Below are 26,804 nucleotides of genomic sequence, written 5' to 3' on the forward strand. Positions count from 1 at the left end.
TTTCAATGGGATAGGTTTAAAGTCAATACAACACATCAGGTATCCACTTCCTGTCAGAAAATGTCTCAGGGTTTTGCCTGCCAAATGAGTTCTGTTATACTCACAGACACCATTCAAACAGTTTTGGAAACTTTAGAGTGTTTTCTATCCATATATAATAAGTATATGCATATTCTAGTTACTGGGTAGGATTAGTAACCAGATTAAATCGGGTACATTTTTTTTATCCAGACGTGCAAATGCTGCCCCCTAGACCCAACAGGTTAATATACGTAGCCAATTTGTTTTCATTACTATTATTTCCATGACTGATCAAATCTCGTTTTCTCATGGCTCTTTCTTGCCCCTTTGCAGAAAACATACTTTATCCAAGATGGCGTAGCAGTGCAGACGTGGTTTTGTCATCCTCTCGTGTGCTTTTTGTATTTTTCGTCTTTTTTGTATATATTTCAATTTATTTTCAATCTCTTTTCCATTTTTAAATTAAATATAACTTCCGGTAACCCGCCTCACCCAATGTGATACGGATCCGCTTTTTTTAATATACCTTATAGCCAGAACCTCCATCAGAAGCTAGCCATCAGAAGCTAACCAGCTAATTTAGCTACTAGCTATTTAGTCATTGTCAGCCACTGCTAGCGGCCTTTACCTTCTGCACAGACACCAGCTGTTTTTTTTAGCCTGGATATTACTTGCCAGCCTGCCAGCATCGGACTGTTTTCTCACTACGACACCGGATTCCTGCCATAAGCCCTAGACCTTTACCCCTGATCATCACAGCTAGCTAGCTGCCACCGAGTGACCCAGCCCTGAAGCTAGCCCTGAGCCAGGCCCACATCCCGGCCTACTCAGTGATCACCTCCCGGACCCTACCCCAACACGGCTTGAACTCCACCACTCCACCAGATCCTGCCATAAGCTCCGGTCCCTTACATCGGTTCATCGCTGCTAGCTAGATGCTACCGAGTGGCTATAGTGGCTAATGCCCCTGCCCTGAAGCTAGCACCAGTTAGCCGCGAGCCAGGCGCATCTCCCGGCTAGCAAACAAAATTACTACAACTACAATACCTCTTTTGCCATCTGTCCCTGACCCTTTGTCGACACGGCACCCCGCCATACCACCAAGACTGGTCAGCTATCCACTGTGCCCTCAACCGGCCTTTGCCGGACGTCAAAGCAGAAGCTACTATTAACCCCGGCCTGCTAACTTTAATCGCCGTGTTTCCCGCGTGTTAGCGCAGTAACAACTACCCCGCGGCTTCCCTGCTCCATCTATTGCTGTTCACTGGACCCTATGCTCACTTGGCTACATAGCTGATTCCTGCTGGACTGTTCATTGATCACGGTACTCCATTTTGTTCATTTTTGTTTATCGAACAGGCCCTGTGTGTAGCTAACCGACCCTCTCTGCCCATTCATCACCATTTTACCTGTTATTGTTGTCTTAGCTGATTAGCTGTTGTTGTCTTAGCTAGCTCTCCCAATCAACACCTGTGACTGCTTTATGCCTCGCTTTGTCTCTCTCAAATGTCAATATGCCTTTTATACTGTTGTTTAGGATAGTTATCATTGTTTTGGTTTACTGTGGAGCCCCTAGTCCCACTCAACATGTCTCAGACACCTCCTTTGTCCCACATCCCACACATGCGGTGACTTCACCCATAACTAGCGCGTCCGGAGATGTAACCTCTCTTATCATCACTCAGTGCTTGGGCTTACCTCCACTGTACCCGCACCCCACCATACCCCTGTCTGCATATTATGCCCTAAACCTATTCTACCACGCCGATAAATCTGCTCCTTTTATTCTCTCTCCCCAACACACAAGACGACCAGTCTTGATAGCCTTTAGCCGTACCCTCATCCTCTGTTCCTCGGGTGATGTGGAGGTTAACCCAGGCCCTGTGTGTCCCCAGGCACTCTCAGTTGTTGACTTCTGTAACCGAAAAAGCCTTGGTTTCATGCATGTTAACATGAGAAGACTCCTCCCTAAGTTTGTTTTACTCACTGCTTTAGCACACTCCGCCAACCCGGATTTCCTTGCCGTGTCTGAATCCTGGCTTAGGAAGGCCACCAAAAATTCTGAGATTTCCATACCCAACTACAACATTTTCCATCAAGATAGAACTGCCAAGGGGGGAGGAGTTGCAATCTACTCCAGAGATAGCCTGCAAAGTTCTGTCATACTTTCCAGGTCTATGCCCAAACAGTTCCAGCTTCTAATTTTTCAAATTAATCTCTCCAGAAATAAGTCTCTCACTGTTGCCGCCTGTTATAGACCCCCCTCTGCTCCCAGCTGTGCCCTGGACACCATATGTGAATTGATTGCCCCCCATCTATCTTCAGAGTTCGTTCAGTTAGGTGACCTAAGCTGGGATATGCTTAACACCCCGGCAGTCCAACAATCTAAGCTAGATGTCCTCAATCTCACACAAATTATCAAGGAACCCACCAGGTTCAACCCTAAATCCGTAAACATGGGCACCCTCATAGATATTATCCTGACCAACTTGCCCTCCAAATACTCCTCTGCTGTTTTCAATCAGGATCTCAGTGATCACTGCCTCATTGCCTGCATCCGCTATGGGTCCGCGGTCAAATGACCCCCCCTCATCACTGTCAAACGCTCCCTAAAACAATTCTGTGAGCAGGCCTTTCTAATCGACCTGGCACGGGTATCCTGGAAGGATACTGACCTCACCCCGTCAGCAGAGGGTGCCTGGTCGTTTAAAAGTAATTTCCTCACCATATTAAATAAGCATGCCCCTTTAAAAAATGTAGAACTAACAACAGATATAGCCCTTGGTTCACTCCAGACCTGACTGCCCTCGATCAGCACAAAAACATCCTGTGGCGGACTGCACTAGCATCGAATAGTCCCCGTGATATGCAACTTTTCAGGGAAGTTAGGAACCAATACACGCAGTCAGTCAGGAAAGCAAAGACCTGCTTTTTCAAACAGAAATTTGCATCCTGCATCTCTAACTCCAAAAAGTGTTGGGACACTCTAAAGTCCGTGGAGAACAAGAGCACCTCCTCCCAGCTGCCCACTGCGCTGAGGCGAGGTAACACTGTAACCACCGATAAATCCACGATAATCGAGAATTTCAATAAGCATTTCTTTATGGCTGGCCATGCTTTCCTTCTGGCTACCCCAACCCCAGCCAACAGCTCCGCAGCCCCCGCAGCTACTTGCCCAAGCCTTCCCAGCTTCTACTTCACCCAAATCCAAATCGATGTTCTGAAAGAGCTGCAAAACCTGGACCGTACAAATCAGCTGGGCTAGACAATCTGGACCCTCTCTTTCTAAAATTATCCGCCGCCATTGTTGCAACCCCTATTACCAGCCTGTTCAACCTCTCTTCCATATTGTCTGAGATCCCTAAAGATTGGAAAGCTGCCGCAGTCATCCCCCTCTTCAAAGGGAGTGACACTCTAGACTCAAACTGTTACAGACCTATATCCATCCTGCCCTGCCTTTCTAAAGTCTTCAAAAGCCAAGTCAATAAACAGATCACTGACCATTTCAAATCCCACCATACCTTCTCCGCTGTGCAATCTGGTTTCCGAGCTGGTCACGGGTGCACCTCGGCCACGCTCAAGGTACTAAACGATATCATAATCGCCATCGATAAAAGACAGTACTGTGCAGCCGTGTTCATCGACCTGGCCAAGCCTTTCGACTCTGTCAATCACCGTATTCTTATTGGCCAACTCAACAGCCTTGGTTTCTCATCACCTGGTTCACCAACTACTTCTCAGACAGAGTTCAGTGTGTCAAATCGGAGGGACCGACTCTTGTCTCTGTATATATCAATGATGTCGCTCTTGCTGCGGGTGATTCCCTGATCCACCTCTTTGCAGATGACACCATTCTGTATACATCTGGCCCTTCCTTGGACACTGTGTTAACTAACCTCCAAACGAGCTTCAAAGCCATACAACACTCCTTCCGTGGTCTCCAACTGCTCTTAAATGCTAGCAAAACTAAATGCGTGCTTTTCAAACCATTCGCTGCCCACAGCCGCCCGCCCGACCAGCATCACTACTCTGGATGGTTCTAACTTAGAACAGGTGGACAACTACAAATACCTAGGTGTCATGCTAGACTGTAAACTCTCCTTCAGGACTCATATTAAACATCTCCAATCCAAAATTAAATCTTGAATCGGCTTCCTACAAAGCCGCCTTCTCTCACGCCTCCAAACATACCCTTATAAAACTGACTATCCAACCGATCCTCGACTTCGGCGATGTCATTTACAAAATAGCTTCCAATACTCTACTCAGCAAACTGGATGCAGTCTATCACAATGCCATCCATTTTGTTACCAAAGCCCCTTATACCACCCACCACTGTGACCTCTATGCTCTAGTCGGCTGGCCCTCACTACATATTCGTCGCCAGACCCATTGGCTCCAGGTTATCTATAAGTTGATGCTAGGTAAAGCTCCGCCTTATCTCAGCTCACTGGTCACGATAACAACACCCACCCGTAGCACAAGCTCTAGCAGGTACAGTGAGGGAAAAAATTATTTGATCCCCTGCTGATTTTGTACGTTTGTCCACTGACAAAGAAATGATCAGTCTATAAATTGAATGGTAGGTTTATTTGAACAGCGAGAGACAGAATAACGCATGTCAAAAAAGTGCATTTGCATTTCAATAAGGGAAATAAGTATTTGACCCCTCAGCAAAACATGACTTAGTACTTGGTGGCAAAACCCTTGTTGGCAATCACAGAGGTCAGACATTTCTTGTAGTTGGCCACCAGGTTTGCACACATCTCAGGAGGGATTTTGTCCCACTCCTCTTTGCAGATCTTCTCCAAGTCATTAAGGTTTCGAGGCTGACGTTTGGCAACTCGAACCTTAAGCTCCCTCCACAGATTTTCTATGGGATTAAGGTCTGGAGACTGGCTAGGCCACTCAAGGACCTTAATGTGCTTCTTCTTGAGCCACTCCTTTGTTGCCTTGGCCGTGTGTTTTGGGTCATTGTCATGCTGGAATACCCATCCACGACCCATTTTCAATGCCCTGGCTGAGGGAAGGAGGTTCTCACTCCAGATTTGACGGTACATGGCCCTGTCCATCGTCCCTTTGATGCGGTGAAGTTGTCCTGTCCCCTTAGCAGAAAAACACCCCCAAAGCATAATGTTTCCACCTCCATGTTTGGCGGTGGGGATGGTGTTCTTGGGGTTATAGGCAGCATTCCTCCTCCTCCAAACACGGCGAGTTGAGTTGATGCCAAAGAGCTCCATTTTGGTCTCATCTGACCACAACATTTTCACCCAGTTGTCCTCGGAATCATTCAGATGTTCATTCGCAAACTTCAGACGGGCATGTATATGTGCTTTCTTGAGCAGGGGGACCTTGCGGGTGTTGCAGGATTTCAGTCCTTCACGGCGTAGTGTGTTACCAATTGTTTTCTTGGTGACTATGGTCACAGCTGCCTTGAGATCATTGACAAGAACCTCCCGTGTAGTTCTGGGCTGATTCCTCACCGTTCTCATGATCATTGCAACTCCACGAGGTAAGATCTTGCATGGAGCCCCAGGCCAAGGGAGATTGACAGTTATTTTGTGTTTCTTCCATTTGCGAATAATCGCACCAATTGTTGTCACCTTCTCACCAAGTTGCTTGGCGATGGTCTTGTAGCCCATTCCAGCCTTGTGTAGGTCTACAATCTTGTCCCTGACATCCTTGGAGAGCTCTTTGGTCTTGGCCATGGTGGAGAGTTTGGAATCTGATTGATTGATTGCTTCTGTGGACAGGTGTCTTTTATACAGGTAACAAGCTGCGGTTAGGAGAACTCCCTTTAAGAGTGTGCTCCTAATCTCAGCTCGTTACCTGTATAAAAGACACCTGGGAGCCAGAAATCTTTCTGATTGAGAGGGGGTCAAATACTTATTTCTGTCATTAAAATGCAAATTCATTTATAACATTTTTGACATGCGTTTCTCTGGATATTCTGTCTCTCACTGTTGAAATAAACCTACCATTAAAATTATAGACTGATCATTTCTTTATCAGTGGGCAAACGTACAAAATCAACAGGGGATCAAATACTTTTTTCCCTCACTGTATATTTCACTGGCCATCCCCAAAGCCAACACGTCTTTTGGCCGCCTTTCCTTCCAGTTCTCTGCTGCCAATGACTGGAACGAATTACAAAAATCGCTGAAGCTGGAGACTTATATTTCTCTCACTAACTTTAAACATCAGCTACAGTGGGGCAAAAAAGTATTTAGTCAGCCACCAATTGTGCAAGTTCTCCCACTTAAAAAGATGAGAGAGGCCTGTAATTTTCATCATAGGTACACGTCAACTATGACAGACAAAATGAGAAAGAAAAATCCAGAAGATCACATTGTAGGATTTTTTATGAATTTATTTGCAAATTATGGTGGAAAATAAGTATTTGGTCACCTACAAACAAGCAAGATTTCTGGCTCTCACAGACCTGTAACTTCTTCTTTAAGAGGCTCCTCTGTCCTCCACTCGTTACCTGTATTAATGGCACCTGTTTGAACTTGTTATCAGTATAAAAGACACCTGTCCACACCTCAAACAGTCACACTCCAAACTCCACTATGGCCAAGACCAAAGAGCTGTCAAAGGACACCAGAAACAAAATTGTAGACCTGCACCAGGCTGGGAAGACTGAATCTGCAATAGGTAAGCAGCTTGGTTTGAAGAAATCAACTGTGGGAGCAATTATTAGGAAATGGAAGACATACAAGACCACTGATAATCTCCCTCGATCTGGGGCTCCATGCAAGATCTCACCCCGTGGGGTCAAAATGATCACAAGAACGGTGAGCAAAAATCCCAGAACCACACGGGGGGACCTAGTGAATGACCTGCAGAGAGCTGGGACCAAAGTAACAAAGCCTACCATCAGTAACACACTACGCCGCCAGGGACTCCAATCCTGCAGTGCCAGACGTGTCCCCCTGCTTAAGCCAGTACATGTCCAGGCCCGTCTGAAGTTTGCTAGAGAGCATTTGGATGATCCAGAAGAGGATTGGGAGAATGTCATATGGTCAGATGAAACCAAAATAGAATTTTTTGGTAAAAACTCAACTCGTCGTGTTTGGAGGACAAAGAATGCTGAGTTGCATCCAAAGAACACCATACCTACTGTGAAGCATGGGGGTGGAAACATCATGCTTTGGGGCTGTTTTTCTGCAAAGGGCCCAGGACGACTGATCCGTGTAAAGGAAAGAATGAATGGGGCCATGTATCGTGAGATTTTGAGTGAAAACCTCCTTCCATCAGCAAGGGCATTGAAGATGAAACGTGGCTGGGTCTTTCAGCATGACAATGATCCCAAACACACCGCCCGGGCAACGAAGGAGTGGCTTCGTAAGAAGCATTTCAAGGTCCTGGAGTGGCCTAGCCAGTCTCCAGATCTCAACCCCATAGAAAATCTTTGGAGGGAGTTGAAAGTCCGTGTTGCCCAGCGACAGCCCCAAAACATCACTGCTCTAGAGGATATCTGCATGGAGGAATGGGCCAAAATACCAGCAACAGTGTGTGAAAACCTTGTGAAGACTTACAGAAAACGTTTGACCTGTGTCATTGCCAACAAAGGGTATATAACAAAGTATTGAGATAAACTTTTGTTATTGACCAAATACTTATTTTCCACCATAATTTGCAAATAAATTCATAAAAAATCCTACAATGTGATTTTCTGGATTTCTTTTCTCATTTTGTCTGTCATAGTTGAAGTGTACCTATGATGAAAATTACAGGCCTCTCTCATCTTTTTAAGTGGGAGAACTTGCACAATTGGTGGCTGACTAAATACTTTTTTGCCCCACTGTATCTGAGCATCTAACTGATCGCTGCAGCTGTACATAGCCCATCTGTAAATAGCCCACCCAATCAACCTACCTCATCCCATTTTGTTTTTATTTACTTTTCTGCTCTTTTGCACACCAGTATTTCTACTTGCACATCATCATCTGCTCATCTATCACTCCAGTGTTCATTTGCTAAATTGTAACTACCTCGCTACTATGGCCTATTTATTGCCTTACCTCCTCACACCATTTACACACACTGTAAATAGCCTTTTTTCCTATTGTGTTATTGACTGTACGCTTGTTTATTCCATGTGTAACTCTGTGTTGTTGTTTGTGTCGCACTGCTTTGCTTTATCTTAGCCAGGTCGCAGTTGTAAATGAGAACTTGTTCTCAACTAGCTTACCTGGTTACAGGTGAAATAAAATAAAAAAAATAAAATATGGTGAGCAATACTTTTAGAACATTGAAACACAATGAAATCACAGAATTGAATTGCAATATACAGTACCAGTCAAATGTTTGGTCACACCTACTCATTCAAGGGTTTTAATTTATTTTTATTATTTTCTACATTGTAAAATAATAGTGAAGACATCAAAACTATTAAAGAAAACATATGGAATCATGTAGTGACCAAAAAAGTGTTAAACAAATCAAAATAGATTTTATGTTTGAGATTCTTCAAAGTAGCCACCCTTTGCCTTGACTATAGCTTTGCACATTCTTGGCATTATCTCAACCAGCTTCATGAGGTAGTCACCTGGAATCCATTTAATTAATAGGTGTGCCTTGTTTAAAGTTAATTTGTGGAATTTCTTTCTTTCCTAAATGTGTTTGAGACAATCAGTTGTGTTGTGACAAGATAGGGGTGGTATACAAAAGACAGCCCTATTTGGTAAAAGACCAAGTCCATATTAAGGCAAGAACAGCTCAAATAAGCAGAGTCCATCATTACATGAAGATCAGTCAATCCAAAACATTTCAAGAACTTTGAACATTTCTTCAAGTGCAGTTGCAAAAACTATCAAGCGCTATGATGAATGTCTCTTAAGAGGACTGCCAAAGGAAAGGAAGACCCAGAGTTACCTCTGCTGCAGAGGATAAGTTAATTAGTTACCAGCCTCAAATAAATGCTTCAGAGTTCAAGTAACAGACACATCTTAGCATCAACTGTTCAGAGGAGACTGTGTGAATCAGGCCTTTATGGTCGAATTGCTGCAAAGAAACCACTACTAAAGGACACCAATAATAAGAAGAGACGTGCTTGGGCCAAGAAACACAAGCAATGGACATAAGACCGATGAAAATCTTTTCTTTGGTCTGTTGTGTCAAATTTTTTGATTTTTGGTTCCAACCTCTGTGTTTTTGTGAGACGCAGAGTAGGTGAACGGATGATCTCCGCATGTGTGGTTCCCACCGTGAAACATGGAGGAGGAGGTGTGATGGTGTGGGAGTGCTTTGCTGGTGACACTGTCTGTGATTTTATTTAGAATTCAAGGCACACTTAACGAGCATGGCTACCACAGTATTCTGCAGCGATTCACCATCCCATCTGGTTTGCACTTAGTCCCACTATCATTTGTTTTTCAACAGGACAATGACACAACAGACATCCAGGCTGTCCAAGGGCTATTTGACCAAGAAGGAGAGTGATGCATCAGATGACCTGACCTCCACAATCACCTGACCTCAACCCAATTGAGATGGTTTGGACCGCAGAGTGAAGGAAAAGCAGCCAACAAGTGCTCAGCAACTCCTTCAAGACTGTTGGAAAAGTATTCCAGGTTAAACTGGTTGAGAGAATGCCAAAAAGCTGTCATCAAGGCAAAGGGTGGCAACTTTGAAGAATCTCAAATATAAAATATATTTTTATTTTTTTAATTATGTTTTAGTGACTACGTGATTTCATATGTGTTATTTCATAATTTTGATGTCTTCACTATTATTCTACAATGTAGAAAATAGTACAAATAAAGAAAAACCCTTGAATGAGTTGGTGTGTCCAAACTTATCACTGGTACTGTATATAGAATCGTGAGAATCGCAATACTTATCGTATTGGCAATTTCCAGCCCTACGGCCCAGATGGCATCCCTGGCCGCGTCCTCAGAGTGTGTGCTGACCAGCAGGCGGGCATCTTCTCGGACATCTTCAACCTGTCTGTCCCAGGCTGTAGTCCCCACCTGCTTTAAGGAGACCATCAATGTGCCAGTGCCCAAGAAAAACGACTTTAATGCAGGGAAACTTAAATCAGTTTCACCAAGTTTCTATCAGCATATTAAATGTGCAACCAGAGGGAAAAAAACTCTAGACCACCTTTACTCCACACACAAAGATGCGTACAAAGCTCTCCCTCCATTTGGAAATCTGATCATAATTCTATCCTCCTGGTCCTGCTTACAAGCAAACATTTAAGCAGGAAGCACCAGTGACTCAGTCTATAAAGGGGTGGCAGGTAGCCTAGTGGTTAGAGGGTTGGACCAGTAACCAAAAGGTTGCTGGATGGAATCCCTGAGCTGACAAAGTAAACATTTGTCGTTTTAACCCACTGTTCCCTGGTAGGCTGTCATTGTAAATAAGAATTTGTTCTTAACTGATTTGCCTGGTTAAATAAAATAAAAAAGTGGTCAGATGAAGCAGATGCTAAACAACAGGACTGTTTTGCTAGCACAGACTGGAATATGTTCCGGGATTCTTTCAATGGCATTGAGGAGTACATCACATCAGTCACTGGCTTCATCAATAAGTGCCTTGATGACGTTGTCCCCACAGTGACTGTACGTACATACCCCAACCAGAAGCCATGGATTACAGGCAACATTCGCACTGAGCTAAGGGTAGAGCTGCTGCTTTCAAGGAGTGGGACTCTAACTCGGAAGCTTATAAGAAATTCGGCTATGCCCTCCAATGAACCATCAAACAGGCAAAGGGTCAATACAGGACTAAGATCGAATCGTACTACACCGGCTCCGATGCTCATTGGATGTGGCAGGGCTTGCAAACTATTACAGACGACAGAGGGAAGCACAGCCGAGAGCTGCCCAGTGACACAAGCCTACAGTGGTTGCTCAACTAAAAGTTTTGTGATTATGCTGCGGGACTTAGAGGTCATTTGTGGTTTAGTATGGTACACTGTGTCACTACTTCATTGCTCCAGACCAGCGCAAGGGGGATTTAGAGCACTGATTATGCTTTTGGGTCCCAAGGCACTATTGTGTATGACAGTGAATGGGCGACACAAACCAAATAGAAACTGATAATTGTGCACTTACTTACTAAAACTGTTGTTACACTAAGGTTTTTATTCTAAGAGAAACTTAGACTAAAATTAGGGTGTGGAAATGTTAGGATTATTTTGCTCTTACTGTAGTACTGTAGCCTACTCCTGACCGGTCATGTTGTACAGCTCCCGAGTGGCACCACAGTCTAAGACACTGTATTGCAGTGCAAACTGCGTTGCTACAGATGCTGGTTTAATACCTGTGCCGGCCGCGACTGGGAGACCCATGAGGCGACAGTAGGCTTTTGGTTTCTCTCCCTCTAAAAACAGAAATAAATTATTCTTAATAACAAACCGGCTTTATTTACAAATTAGTAACAATGTCTCACCCTATGTTAAAGAATGTCCTTTTTCGCGCTCACTATAGGTTATTTGAAAACAAAATCATCTCCAAAATATCGTTAATTTTTAACAAGCCATAGAAAGTTGGTTGCAATTTCAGTTTAATCCACCAGAAAAGACAGAACAAATAATACAACAAATTCTGTTGTTAAACTCAAATATACTAATTGATAAAATACCCCATAGATATTCATTTTGATTCCTCCAATCCTCTAAATGTAATTATTGGCGGAGAGTCAAGTCATTGAAAATAATATTTTTAGATATACCTGTAGGCCTACTGTAGGCGACATGACTCTCACTAGTGTTGAGTAATGTGCTATTAGAAGTGGTGTAGGTCTTATTTATTTTTAATGTGTACACAGCATTTGAGTGTTGAAGTCACTTTTAATTCTTAACTGATCTACCGTTTCTATCATAGGCCACTGTAATCAATGGGGGCTCAGGGCGGTACCATTCTGCTCATCTGATGAAGGTGCACATGGATCAGATTCAAACTTTGAAGAACGAGATCGAGTTATTGAAGGCAGACCAGCAGAAAGAGAAACATTGTCTGAGGGCAGAGATATGGGCGACAGCTGATGCGTTGGTCCAGTGCCAGGCGGTATTGGCAGAGAGTCATTCGTTATTGGCAGAGAGTCATTCGTTATTGCCAGAGAGTCAGGTGGCATTGGTGGAGAGTCAGGCGGAGAATGACACGTTGAAGAGGGCAAGGAATGAGATGGAGTCACAATCCATGCCAGGCACACCTGTGAGCTCTGGAACTTCACCTCCAACAGGCAGAGTCAACATACCTGGCGGGTTTGTCAGGTCGTCGGTTCACCCTGACATTTCCATTCCTCTTCTGACAACAGAACTTGACCAACTGTTCACCAGGCACAGCAAGGGCTGTCCGGACCGTTATGCTGTTCTGCTATTCCAAGGATGTGTAACCGAGGTGAGATACCACGAGTGGACACAGAATACCAACTGGGATGGATCCGGAGGCAAATGTGGCTTACCAGTGAACCTCTGGGTTTTCATCCTTATTCTCAGAAGTTTCTATCCATGGCTGATACAACTCGAAAAGCACTAAAGACAGAGTTAATGAGTACTTGCGTTCACCGAGAAAGTCTGGACATGGCCTGCTCTCCCTTATATAAGGAATTTGGCACTTTACCAGGTTTATTACAGTATGTACAGTCGTGGCCAAAAGTTTTGAGAATGATCAAATAATAATTTTCACAAAGTCTGCTGTCTCAGTTTGTATGATGGCAATTTGCATATACTCCAGAATGTTATGAAGAGTGATCAGATGAATTTTTTGCCAGTCCTGTCTGGTCCAGCGACTGTGGGTTTGTGCCCATAGGCGACGTTGTTGCCGGTGATGTCTGGTGAGGACCTGTCTTACAACAGGCCTACAAGCCCTCAGTCTGGGCCTCTCTCAGCCTATTGCAGACAGTCTGAGCACTGATGGAGGGAATGTACATTCCTGGTGTAACTCAGGCAGTTGTTGTTGCTGCCATCCTGTACCTGTCCCGCAGGTGTGATGTTCGGATGTACCGATCCTGTTCAGGTGTTGTTACACGTGGTCTGCCACTGCGAGGACAATCAGCTGTCCGTCCTGTCTCCCTGTAGCGCTGTCTTAGGCGTCTCACAGTACGGACATTGCAATTTATTGCCCTGGCCACATCTGCAGTCATCATGCCTCCTTGCAGCATGCCTAAGGCACGTTCACGCAGATGAGCAGGGACCCTGGGCATTTCCTTTTGGTGTTTTTCAAAGTCTGTAGAAAGGCCTATTTAGTGTCCTGAATTTTCATAACAAGGACCTTAATTGCCTACCATCTGTAAGCTGTTAGTGTCTTAACGACCTTTCCACAGGTGCATGTTCATTAATTGTTTATGGTTCATTGAACAAGCATGGGAAACAGTGTTTAAACTCTTTACAATTAAGATCTGTGAAGTTATTTGGATTTTTACGAATTATCTTTGTAAGACAGGGTCCTGAAAAAGGGATGTTTCTTTTTTTGCTGAGTTAATTTTCATAAACAATTTTATTTTACTAGGCAAGTCAGTTATGAACAAATTCTTATTTTCAATGATGGCCTAAGAACAGTGGGTTAACTGCCTTGTTCAGGGGCAGAACGACAGATTTTTTCCTTGTCAGCTCTGGGATTCGATCTTGCAACCTTTCGGTTACTAGTCCAATGCTCTACCCACTAGGCTACCCTGCAGCCCCCATTGAATGAAATAATCATTTTATGGGTGAACACATTATGTGTCTTTCTTGTATGTGCTGTATCTTCTATATCTTTTCAGTGGAGTGTCCCAGACACGGCACAAGGGTCCTGTTTTTCTGCTACGCTCCATAGGAAGCAGTCTCTTCAGTCTCAGACTTAAATTAATTACAGAAAAAAAACAGTGGAGTGAAAATACACTAATTAGAACATTTCCTTTTAATCTTTGGAGTAATCATATTCTCAATCCATTTTCAAAACACTACTACTATTTTGTGCATTTTAGAAAGAATGCACTCAGACAAAAAGGGGTGACCCAGAAAAAGGGTTCTCTGATGGATAGCCGAAGAACCCTTTATGGTGTGGGCTGTGAGTGTGAGGGGAGGCCTGGGTGATGATCAGGGCCACGTTCAGTAGGCAGACCCTGTGGAACCATGCAAATAGTACTTCCTAAATAGAGTGGCCATGACTCCATAACTCAGGGCAACATATTTATATCTGATTGTTATACAATATTCTGCCCTGCTGAACTTGCCCAGTGTACATAGTCCCATCTATCCTTTGATCTGACTCTCTCTGTCAGTAGAGCTTACAGTCACATCCTCTATAGACTAAGATATCAATGCAGTAGTTTATAGTCTGGAGGGTAGAGTGTGTGATGATAGTGGCTGCTACTGAGCAATTCCTCAGTAAGAGCATGGTATAAACAGTTAGACTTACTTTAGGGATAGCACCATCACAGTATTGGGCTTGCCCTGCATATTCACTATTACTGAGGTAATATTGTCACAGTTGGTTAAATCTCAGAACCCAGAACCAAACCTTGCAAGAGACTTCAGTTGGTTTGGAGTATTCATTACTCCTTAGTTCCAGTAAGATGCTGTTTAGTTAAATACCAGTGCTGAGTACTGAGCCCTCACCACCACTGCTGTTAGTCTCAGTTCACTGCCACTCTTGTCTAACACCTTTGTCATTTAGGGATAACCACATCTCTGTGGGAATCATATTGGGAACATGAGGGAGACAGACGCCCTCCCTCACTCTCTCTCTCTTTTGTTCTCACTTCCTCTCCCACTCGTGCTCTCTCCCTCCCTCTGCCCATGCTCAATTACTCCTTTATTTTGCCTTCATTTCTAACCTCATCTCTTAAACCATGAATGGGTGTGATCTCTCTATTGCAATGTCATGCCCACCACTTTCAATTCAGATCCAGACCAACCTTGAATAGGTTTCTGTCGAGTCACAAATATTCCTGAAGTGTGTTGTAGCATATGAAATAAAGAATTAAAGTGGCTTTGTGACATTTCATTTGGGGATGGATTGATAGCATTTGTTGAATATGTTCCTACATCAGAAACTGAAGGAAAAGTGAATGTTTGCTCAAGGTTTTCTGAAGGTGTTCCTTTGTCAGAAACAATTGAATGTGGAGGTGTGTTGTGTTTCTCTAAGTTATTCGTATCTGTTGTGATAGTAGTTCCCTGGCTTATAACACAGAGAATGCCTGGTACTTCATCCTCCAGGTATAATGGAAACAATGGACAATGCAGCATAGTTCATTTTGGACAGAACAGAGGCATTTATCCCGCTTATACCACATTTGCCAAATAAAACAATATGAAAGCACACATTTACTGGTAGAAATATACATTTGAAGATGGAAGTTTACATGCACTTAGGTTGGAGTCATTAAAACTAGTTTTTCAACCACTCCACACATTTATTGTTAACAAACTATAGTTTTGGCAAGTCGGTTAGCACATCTACTTAGCGCATTACACAAGTCATTTTCCCAACAATTGTTTACAGACAGATTATTTCACTTTTAATTCACTGTATCACAATTCCAGTGGTACAGCAGTTTACATACACTAAGTTGACTGTGCCTTTAAACAGCTTGGAAATTTCCAGAAAATGATGTAATGGCTTTAGAAGCTTCTGATAGGCTAATTGACATCATTTGAGTCAATTGGAAGTGTACCTGTGGATGTATTTCAAGTCCTACCTTCAAATTCAGTTCCTCTTTGCTTGACATCATGGGAAATCAAAAGAAATCAACCAAAACCTCAGAAAAAGAATTGTAGGCCTCCACAAATATGGTTCATCCTTAGGAACAATTTCCAAACGCCTGTAGGTACCATGTTCATCTGTACAAACAATAGTACGCAAGTATAAACAACATGGGACCACGCAGCCGTCATACCGCTCAGGAAGGAGACGCGAACTGTCTCCTAGAAATGAACGTACTTTGGTGCAAAAAGTGAAAATCAATCCCAGAACAACAGCAAAGGACCTTGTGAAGATGCTGGAGGACACAGGTACAAAAGTATCTATATCCACAGTAAATCGAGTCCTATATCGACATAACCTGAAAGGCCGCTCATCAAGGAAGAAGCCACTGCTCCAAAACCGCCATAAAAAAGCCAGACTATGGTTTGCAACTTCACATGGGGACAAATATGGTACTTTTTGGAGAAATGTCCTCTGGTCTGATGAAACAAAAATAGAACTGGTTGGCCATAATGACCATCATTATGTTTGGAGGAAAAAGGGGGACGCTTGCAAGCCGAAGAACACCATCCCAACCGTGAAGCACAGGGGTGGCAGCATCATGTTGTGGGGGTACTTTGCTGCAGGAGGGACTGGTGCACTTCACAAAATATATGGCATCATGAGGAGGGAAAATTATGTGGATATATTGAAGCAACAATCGGATTCCACGCTTCAAGATTGCTTCGATCACGTGGACTGGGATATGTTCCGCATAGCGTTGGACAATAACATTGATGAATATGCTGATTCGGTGAGCGAGTTTATTAGCAAGTGCATCGGTGATGTTGTACCCTCAGCGTCTCTTAAAACATTCCCCAACCAGAAACCATGGATTGATGGCAGGATTCGTGCAAAATTGAAAGCGCGAACCACTGCTTTTAATCAGGGCAAGGTGACCGAAAACATGACCGAATACAAACAGTGTAGCTATTCCGTCCACAAGGCAATCAAACAAGCTAAGCGTCAGTATAGAGTCAAAGTAGAGTCACAATTCAACGGCTCAGACATGAGAGGTATGTGGCAGGGTCTACAGTCAATCACGGACTACAAAAGGAAAACCAGCCCCGTCGCGGACCACGATGTCTTGCTCCCAGGCAAACTAAACAACTTCTTTGATCGCTTTGAGGACAACACAGTGCCACTGACACGGCCCGCTACCAAAACCTGCGGGCTCTCCTTCACTGCAGCCAATGTGAGTAAAACATTTAAACGTGTTAACCCTCGCAAGGCTGCCGGCCCAGACGGCATCCCCAGCCGCGTCCTCAGAGCATGTGCAGGCCAGCTGGCTGGTGTGTTTACGGACATATTTAATCAATCCTTAACCCAGTCTGCTGTTCCCACATGCTTCAAGAGGGCCACCATTGTTCCTGTTCCCAAGAAAGCGAAGGTAACTGAGCTAAATGACTATCGCCCCATAGCACTCACTTCTGTCATAATGAAGTGCTTTGAGAGTCAAGGACCATATCACCTACACCCTACCTGACACGCTAGACCCACTCCAATTTGCTTACCGCCCCAATAGGTCCACAGACGACGCGATCGCAATCACACTGCACACTGCCCTAACCCATCTGGACAAGAGGAATACCTATGTAAGAATGCTGTTCATCAACTACAGCTCAGCATTTAACACCATAGTACCCACCCTGGGTCTCGACCGCGCCCTGTGCAACTGGGTCCTGGACTTTCTGACGGGCCGCCCCCAGGTGGTGAGGGTAGGAAACAACATCTCCACCCGCTGATCCTCAACACTGGGGCCCCACAAGGGTGCGGTCTCAGCCCTCTCCTGTACTCCCTGTTCACCCATGACTGCGTGGCCATGCACACCTCCAACTCAATCATCAAGTTTGCAGATGACACTACAGTGATAGGCTTGATTAACAACAACGACGAGACGGCCTACAGGGAGGAGGTGAGGGTTCTGGGAGTTTGGTGTCAGGAAAATAACCTCACACTCAATGTCAACAAAACAAAGGAGATGATCATGGACTTCAGGAAACAGCAGAGGGATCAGCCCCCTATCCACATCGATGGGACAGTAGTGGAGAAGGTGGAAAGTTCCTCGGCGTACACATCATGGACAAACTGAAATGGTCCACCCACACAGACAGTGTGGTGAAGAAGGCGCAGCAGCGCCTCTTCAACCTCAGGAGGCTGAAGCAATTCGGCTTGTCACCAAAAACACTCACAAACTTTAACAGATCCACAATCCAGAGCATCCTGTCGGGCTGTATCATCGCCTGGTACGTCAACTGCTCCACCCACAACCGTAAGGCTCTCCAGAGGGTAGTGAGGTCTGCACAACGCATCACTGGGGACAAACTATCTGCCCTCCAGGACACCTACACCACCTGATGTCACAGGAAGGCCAAAAAGATCATCAAGGACAACAACCACCCGAGCTACTACCTGTTTACCCTGCTATCATCCAGAAGGCGACGTCAGTACAGGTGCATCAAAGCTGGGACCGAGAGACTGAAAAACAGCTTCTATCTCAAGGCCATCAGACTGTTAAATAGCCATCACTAAAATTGAGTGGCTGCTGCCAACATACTGACTCATCGCTAGCCACTTTAATAATGAAAAATGTATGTAATAAATGTATTACTAGACACTTTAAACAATGCCACTTTATACAATGTTTACATACCCTACATTACTCATCTCATATGTATATACTGTACTCTATACCATCTACTGCATCTTGCCTATGCCGTTCGGCCATCGCTCATTCATATATTTTTATGTACATATTCTTATTCATTCCTTTACATTTGTGTGTATAAGGTAGTTGTTGTGAAATTGTTAGGTTAGATTACTTGTTAGATATTACTGCATGGTCGGAACTAGAAGCACAATGTAACATGCGTCGTTGTAGGTAGACCAAAACGCAGCGGGTATATTTATCATCTTCTTAATTTATTGAAGGAAAAACACTTACACAAAACAAACGACGAAAACAGTCCCGTAAGGTACACAGACTATCCAGGAAACAAACACCCACAAACACAAGAGAAAACTAACCCACTTAAATATGGCCTCAAATTAGAGCCAATGACAACCAGCTGTCTCTAATTGGAGGTCCTACCAAAGCCCCAACATTGAAATAGAAAAACTAGATAAACACATAGAAATATAAAATGTAGAACATAAACCAAAAACCCCGAACCACACAAAACAAACACCCTCTGCCACGCTTTGACCAACCCACAATAACAAATAACCCCTTTTACTGGTCAGCACGTGACACACAAGCATTTCGCTACATTTTCATTAACATCTGCTAACCATGTGTATGTAACAAATAAAATTTGATTTGACTTGAACATCTCAAGACATCAGTCAGGAAGTTAAATATTGGTCGCAAATAGGTCTTCCAAATGGACAATGACCCAAAGCATACTTCCAAAGTTGTGACAAAATGGCTTAAGGAGAACAAAGTCAAGGTATTGGAGTGGCCATCACAAAGCCCTGACCTTTATCCTATAGAAAAGTTGTGGGCAGAACTGAAAAAGTTTGCGCGAGCTAGGAGGCCTTCAAACCTGACTCAGCTACACCAGCTTGTCAGGAGGAATGGGCCAAAATTCATCCAACTAATTGTGGAAGGCTACCTGAAACGTTTGACTCAAGTTAAACAGTTTAAAGGCACTGCCAATCAAATACTAATTGAGTGTATGTAAACTTCTGACCCACTGGGAATGTGATGAAAGAAATAAAAGCTTAAATAAATCATTCTCTCTACTATTATTCTGACATTTCACATTCTTAAAATAAAGTGGTGATTCTAACTGACCTAAGATAGGGAATTCTTACTAGGATTAAATGTCAGAAATTGTGAAGAACTTAGTTTAAATGTATTTGCCTAAGGTGCATGTAAACTTCCGACTTCAACTGTATATATTTGTCATTTTAAAAATGTTCAATTCATACTTTCTCATCTTTTGGTTGCTGGAGACACGACCCAGTCGTTCGTTCTTTATGTTCCGTTGCCATGCTCGCTGGCAACATTCTTATCCCTTGCTTGTTAACTATCCAGATAGCTACAGCTAACACAGTCACAACCTCTGCAGCCAGAATAAGTAGCTGTTTTTCTATTGACATTCATTTGGTTCCATCCATAACAATGAGCTGATAATGCCGATTTTGCCTGGCATAGCTGGAAAAGTTTGCCTTCTCGTCAGGACACTCATCAACACTGACTGTTAATTACGAGGAGATCACATTCCATATCAAACACTAGGCTAGAAGCTCGGTAAATACTTTGTTGCTACCAAACCTGCCAATATGACAACCAAATTAAAAAAGATCAGTTGCTGAAAATAGCTGATCAAACTAGAAACGTGGGAGGATTTGACAGCTTTAGCGGCAGAGGGGACCGGAGAAATTCATCTTCATCACTCACCACGTCAGGTCATCAAATGCAAAAAAAAAAAATTTCTCTGGAAAGACAAATCAATGCTAGCTAGCTAATTCAGATTTTTCTTCATTTGACCTGCGTTTACAATGTATCCAATTTCAGGTTGTGTAGCTGTTGGTTTAGCTTTCTGTAACTTTGTAGCAAGCATGTGTAGGCGCATATTGGGTCATGATTATAAGGTGTCCCAATTATCTTTTCCAACGGTCCCGTTATCTGGTTTTAATGTCCATTCTAGAATGCCCTTTTCGCCAATCAGAAACGAGTATTCAACAATGCTGTGGTATAATGCTTTTTAATTTGTTATAAGCATGTATGAGCCTTTATAAACTCTTATAATAAGGCTAATTATACGTTATGCCTCTATGTATTAACATTTCAACTGACTCAATTTGCTGTATTTTTGTCAGGATCATTATTAGATGACTAAAATACATTAAAAAGGTGACGTACATGCTTAGCAAGGCATCAAAATACATTAAACCTGCCGGCTGTAAAGGGTAACTGAATAGTTTAGTAAAAGGTATGCTCACCATATGATTTGATGGACACTGTAAAAGGAGAAGTCACACCATCTGTCGAGATAGAACAATTTCATTAACAATCCAAAGTGTCTCACTTTTGCAGCAGACGATCAATTTGTCATAATGCTATTCCTGTACCCTCAGTAATGTATTTTGTTAGTGTTTCACTCTAATGGTCCATTGCGGGGGAGACAGAGGCAAAGTGTGTGTCTGTGTGGGTTTGCGTACAGGGCTCCTTTCATGTTACTGCTGTGTGTGTGTGTGCTGTTCTTAAGGCAGTCATTGTTTCTCAGCAGTTGGTTCTTATCCATGACCCACATGGAGACACAAATACAGAGAGAGTCTCTGCCTGCCCATCTACCCACTTCAATAGTCATAGGAGGGCAAAAGCCACAGCTTACAAATGATTAACGTATTTTTATTTCATAGGGCATATTTTCCGGACATTGATTGAGCCTAGTCTAGGGCTACGTGATATTGCCTAAAAATCAGACCTAGAATTTTTCTAATTTATGGGCGATTCACCATATATAGTACCAGTCAAAAGTCTGGACACATCTACTCATCCAAAGCTGTCAGCAAGGCAAAAGGTGGCTACTTTGAAGAATCTCAAATATAAAATATGTTTTGATTGGTTATTTACATGATTCCATATGTGTTATTTCATAGTTTTGATGTCTTCACTATTATTCTACAATGTAGAAAATAGTAAAAATAAAGAAAAACCCTTAAATGAGTAAGTGTGTCCAAACTTTTGACTGGTACTGTATATCTTGGTTTCCTTTAACGTTTTCTTTAAATAAGCTTTGTTGCACAATTAAAGGTCAATACAATGCATTTCAAACAGGAATAATCGAATGAATTCAGGGCTTGTGAAATTGTCTAAGTATAAGGCTTCCACAAACATAAGACCCACTAATAATGTAATTATTTTATCAAAATAGTTTAACCTGCTTTTTTGCAATAATAACTGATCTGGCTTTCAAGTCTGTCTATGAAAATGTCATATGTGTTACATATTTAACCAAAACCATCCACAATTCACTAATAATGACCAACTTCTGGCAGCAGGCATTATAGACAATGAACACAGGCAAATAGTTAACCAAATAGCTACACGGACTAACTATTTAGTAGTCTTATGGCTTGGGGGTAGAAGCTGTTCAGGGTCCTGTTGGTTCCAGACTGCATCGGTACCACTTTCCGTGCGGTAGCAGAGGGATGGGTGGCTGGAGTCTTTGACAATTTGTAGGGCATTCCTCTGACACCGCCTGGCATTGAGGTCCTGGATGGCAGGGAGCTTGGCCCCAGTGATGTACTGCGCCGTCCGCACTACAGGTCGAATGCCAAGCAGTTGCCATACCAAGCGATGATACAGCCAGTCAAGATGCTCTCAATGGTGCAACTGTACAACTTTTTGAGGATCTGAGGGCCCATGCCAAATCTTTTCAGTCTCCTGAGGGGGGAGAGGTGTTGTCATGCCCGCTTCACAACCGTTTTGTGTTTTTCCCATGATAGATCCTTAGTGATGTAGACACTAAGGAACTTGAAGCTCTCGACCCACTCCACTACAGCCCCATAGATGGGAATGGGGGTGTGCTCAGCCTTCCGTTTCCTCTAGTCCACGATCAGCTACCTTGTCTTGCTGACGTTGAGGGAAAGGTTGATGTCCCAGCACCACACTGCCAGGTCTCTGACCTCCCTATAGGCTCTCTCATCATCGTCAGTGATCAGGCCTATCACCTTCGCATCGTCAGCAAACTTAATGATGGTGTTGGACTTGTGTGTGGACACGTAGTTGTAGGTGAATGGGTAGTACAGGAAAGAACTAAGCACGCAGCCCTGAGGGGCCCCCATGTTGAGGGTCAGCATGGCAAATGTGTTGTTGCCTACTCATCACCTGGATATTTTTAATAATATGCCTGTCAATCTCTCCTGGCTCAACGTGGAGGAGAGATTGACTTCATCAATGCTTATATTTATGAGAGGTTGTTGAATGCACCGAGCTGTCTGTTTGAACTACACAGCTCGGACCCTCATGCATAACCCACAAGACATGTCACAAGACGTCTCTTCACAGTCCCCAAGTCCAGAACAGACTATGGAAGGCGCACAGTACTAAATAGAGCCAAGACTACATGGAACTTTATTCCACATCAAGTAACTCATGCAAGCATTACAGTTAGATTTAAAAAACAGATTAAAAAACACCTTATGGAAGAGCAGGGACTGTGAAGCAACACAAACATAGCCACAGACACATGCATACACACACACACATATGCACGATAGCATACGCACTATACACACACGTACACATGGATTTTGTACTGTATATGTGGTAGTGGTGGGTAGGGGCCTGAGGACACACAGTCTGAATGTATTGTAATGTATTTAAAATTGTATAAACTTCCTTAATTTAGCTGGACCCCAGGAAGAGTAGCTAATGGGGATCCATAATAAATACAAAATACCTGGGGGCGTCCTGCCAGGAAGTCCAGGATCCTGTGGATCTGTTGGGGTGGTATGCGAATTGGGGTGGGTCCAGGGTTTCTGAGATGATGGTGTTGATGTAAGCCAAGACCGGCCTTTCAAAGCATTTCATCTACAGATGTGAGTGCTACAGGGTAATAGTCATTTAAACAAGTTACTTTGGAGTTCTTGAGCTGAAACTGCTTGTTGTCAGAGAGGAAGAAGTGATCTTTCATCTGTGTTGTGGGTCGCAGGTGGAGGGGTGTCTGAGTGAGTAGGAAGGTGCACAGTGTAAACAGCACTGAAGGAGACAAGGAGAGGAGACCAAAAAATGTAAAATCTTGATTCTTGCGATACAGGCATTTGATTCAGAGTTCATCTGTCCAGTGTTTGTGTTCTTTTGGCAATTTTAATCTTTTATTTTTATTGGCCAGTCTGAGATATGGCTTTTTCTTTTCAACTGTGCCTAGAAGGCCAGCATCCCGGAGTCATCTCTTCACTGTTGACGTTGAGACTGGTGTTTTGCGGGTACTATTTAATTAAGCTGCCAGTTAAGGACTTGTGAAGCGTCTGTTTCTAGACACTCTAATGTACTTGTCCGATTGCTCAGTTATGCACTGGGGCCTCCCACTCTTTCTATTGTGGTTAGAGCCAGTTTGCGCTGTTCTGTGAAGGGAGTAGTACACAGCGTTGTACGAGATCTTCAGTTTCTTGGCCATTTCTCGCATGGAATAGCCTTCATTTCTCAGAACAAGAATGGACTGACGAGTTTCAGAAGAAAGGTCTTTGTTTCTGGCCATTTTGAGCCTGTAATCGAACCCACAAATGCTGATGCTCCAGACACTCAACTAGTCTAAATAAGGCCAGTTTTATTGCTTCTTTAATCAGGACAACAGTTTTCAGCTGTGCTAACATATTTGCAAAAGGGTTTTCTAATGATCAATTAGCCTTTCAAAATGATAAACTTGGATTAGCTAACACACCGTGCCATTGGAACACAGGAGTGATGGTTGCTGATAATGCACCTCTGTACGCCTATGTAGATATTCCATCAAAAATCTGCCATTTCCAGCTAAAATAGTCAGTTACAATGTCTACACTGTATTTCTGATCAATTTGATAGTCCAGGGCTCGTATTCTTAAAGCATCTCATAGTAGGAGTGCTTATGTAGGATCAGTTTTGCCTTTTAGATCAAAGCACTTTTAGCACTCTGAGACGCTTCATACGTGTGGACTAAAAAGCAGTATACATGGAGAATCTACATTAGACATGCGTCTAAATCTAAGTCTAGGATTAATCTGTGTGCTGGAAACCAGACCTATAATGTGTGTGATTTATAGTGGTTCATGTCTATCTCTGTTCTATTCTAGTGGCACATGCGCAGGACACACACCATTCCAATGAGAAGCCTCTGATTCAGTGCTACAAGTGTGGGGAGCCATGTAAGGGTGAGGTGCTGCGGGTGCAGTCCAAGCACTTCCACCTGAAGTGTTTCAGCTGTAAAGGTAAGTACAGTACCAAACCTTGGAGATCAATTGAGGGTTTAAGTACAGTAACGGGGGACTCCGAATTAGCGATAATCCATATTCAAGTCATTGAGCTCTCCCAGGGTGTGTGTAGCCTTCAAACAGCATGCATAATGGCAGTTTTGTTGTTAGACAATAGTGCTGAGCGATTAGTGCTTTTTGAGTTCGGTTCGGTTTCGGTACGATTATTTTTTATGTTTTTTTTTATTTAGATTTAGAAAAAAAATGGATTTTCAATGAGAGCACAACGGTAAAGGCCGTCAGCCGCCTCAGTAGATGGAACTTCCCGCCAGAGTTCAAATAATTTAGAGTTCTATACCAGGCGGTGTCAGAGAAAGGCCCTAAAAATTGTCAAAGACTCCAGCCACCCTAGTCATCGACTGTACTCTCTGCTACCGCACGGCAAGTGGTACCGAAGCCCCAAGTCTAGGTCCAAGAGGCTTCTAAACAGCTTCTACACCCAAGCCATAGCACTCCTAAAAATCGAATCAAATGGCAACCCAAACTATTTGCATTGCCCCCCCCCCCCCCCCCTTCTACGCTGCTGCTCTCTGTTAGTCACTTTGATAACTCTACCTACCATGCACATACAGTGGGGGGAAAAAGTATTTGATCCCCCGCTGATTTTGAAAGTTTGCCCACTTACAAAGAAATGATCAGTCTATCATTTTAAAAGTAGGTTTATTTGAACAGTGAGAGACAGAACAACAACAAAAAAATCCAGAAAAACGCATGTCAAAAATTTTATAAAAAGATTTGCATTTTAATGAGGGAAATAAGTATTTGACCCCTCTGCAAAACATGACTTAGTACTTGTTGGCAATCACAGAGGTCAGACATTTCTTGTAGTTGGCCAGCAGGTTTGCACACATCTCAGGAGGGATTTTGTCCCACTCCTCTTTGCAGATCTTCTCCAAGTCATTAAGGTTTCGAGGCTGACGTTTGGCAACTCGTACCTTCAGCTCCCTCCACAGATTTTCTATGGGATTAAGGTCTGGAGACTGGCTAGGCCACTCCAGGACCTTAATGTGCTTCTTCTTGAGCCACTCCTTTGTTGCCTTGGCCGTGTGTTTTGGGTCATTGTCATGCTGGAATACCCATCCATTACCCATTTTCAATGCCCTGGCTGAGGGAAGGTTGTTCTCACCCAAGATTTGACGGTACATGGCTACGTCCATCGTCCCTTTGATGCGGTGAAGTTGTTCTGTCCCCTTAGCAGAAAAACACCCCAAAGCATAATGTTTCCACCTCAATGTTTGACGGTGGAGATGGTGTTCTTGGGGTTATAGGCAGCATTCCTCCTCCTCCAAACACGGCGAGTTGAGTTGATGTCAAAGAGCCCCATTTTGGTCTCATCTGACCACAACACTTTCACCAGTTGTCCTCTGAGTCATTCAGATGTTCATTGGCAAACTTCAGACGGGCATGTCTATGTATTCTTGAGCTGGAGGACCTTGCGGGCTCTGCAGGATTTCAGTCCTTCACAGCGTAGTGTGTTACCAATTGTTTTCTTGTTGACTATGGTCTCAGCTGCCTTGAGATCATTGACAAGATCCTCCCGTGTAGTTCTGGGCTGATTCCTCACCGTTCTCATGATCATTGCAACCCCACGAGGTGAGATCTTGCATGGAGCCCAAGGCAGAGGGATATTGACAGTTCTTTTGTGTTTCTTCCATTTGCGAATAATCACACCAAATCTTGTCACCTTCTCACCAAGCTGCTTGGCGATGGTCTTGTAGCCCATTCCAGCCTTGTGTAGGTCTACAATCTTGTCCCTGACATCCTTGGAGAGCTCTTTGGTCTTGGCCATGGTGGAGAGTTTGTAATCTGATTGATTGATTGCTTCTGTGGACAGGTGTCTTTTATACAGGTAACAAGCTGCGGTTAGGAGCACTCCCTTTAAGAGTGTGCTCCTAATCTCAGCTCGTTACCTGTATAAAAGACACCTGGGAGCCAGAAATCTTTCTGATTGAGAGGGGGTCAAATACTTATTTCTCTCATTAAAATGCAAATTCATTTATAACATTTCTGACATGTGTTTTTCTGTATATTTTTGTTGTTATTCTGTCTCTCACTGTTCAAATAAACCTACCATTAAAATTATAGACTGATCCTTTCTTTATCAGTGGGCAAACGTACAAAATCTTCAGGGGATCAAATACT

General features: G+C 43.4%; 1 protein-coding gene across 2 annotated transcripts in view; it reads left to right on the plus strand.

Annotated features, from left to right (window-relative positions):
• The window catches only part of LOC106579423 (actin-binding LIM protein 1), a 108,855-nt gene that overhangs the window by 6,978 nt on the left and 75,073 nt on the right, over positions 1-26,804 (plus strand). For both annotated transcript variants that reach the window (XM_082965930.1, XM_014159326.3), the window contains exon 2: positions 24,486-24,620. In XM_082965930.1, the coding sequence (XP_082822056.1) occupies positions 24,486-24,620 (135 nt within the window). The remainder of the gene's footprint in view (positions 1-24,485; positions 24,621-26,804) is intronic.

This window comes from Salmo salar, chromosome 19 (assembly GCF_965601325.2).
Source record: "Salmo salar chromosome 19, fSalSal1, whole genome shotgun sequence".
NCBI classification, from domain to species: domain Eukaryota; kingdom Metazoa; phylum Chordata; class Actinopteri; order Salmoniformes; family Salmonidae; genus Salmo; species Salmo salar.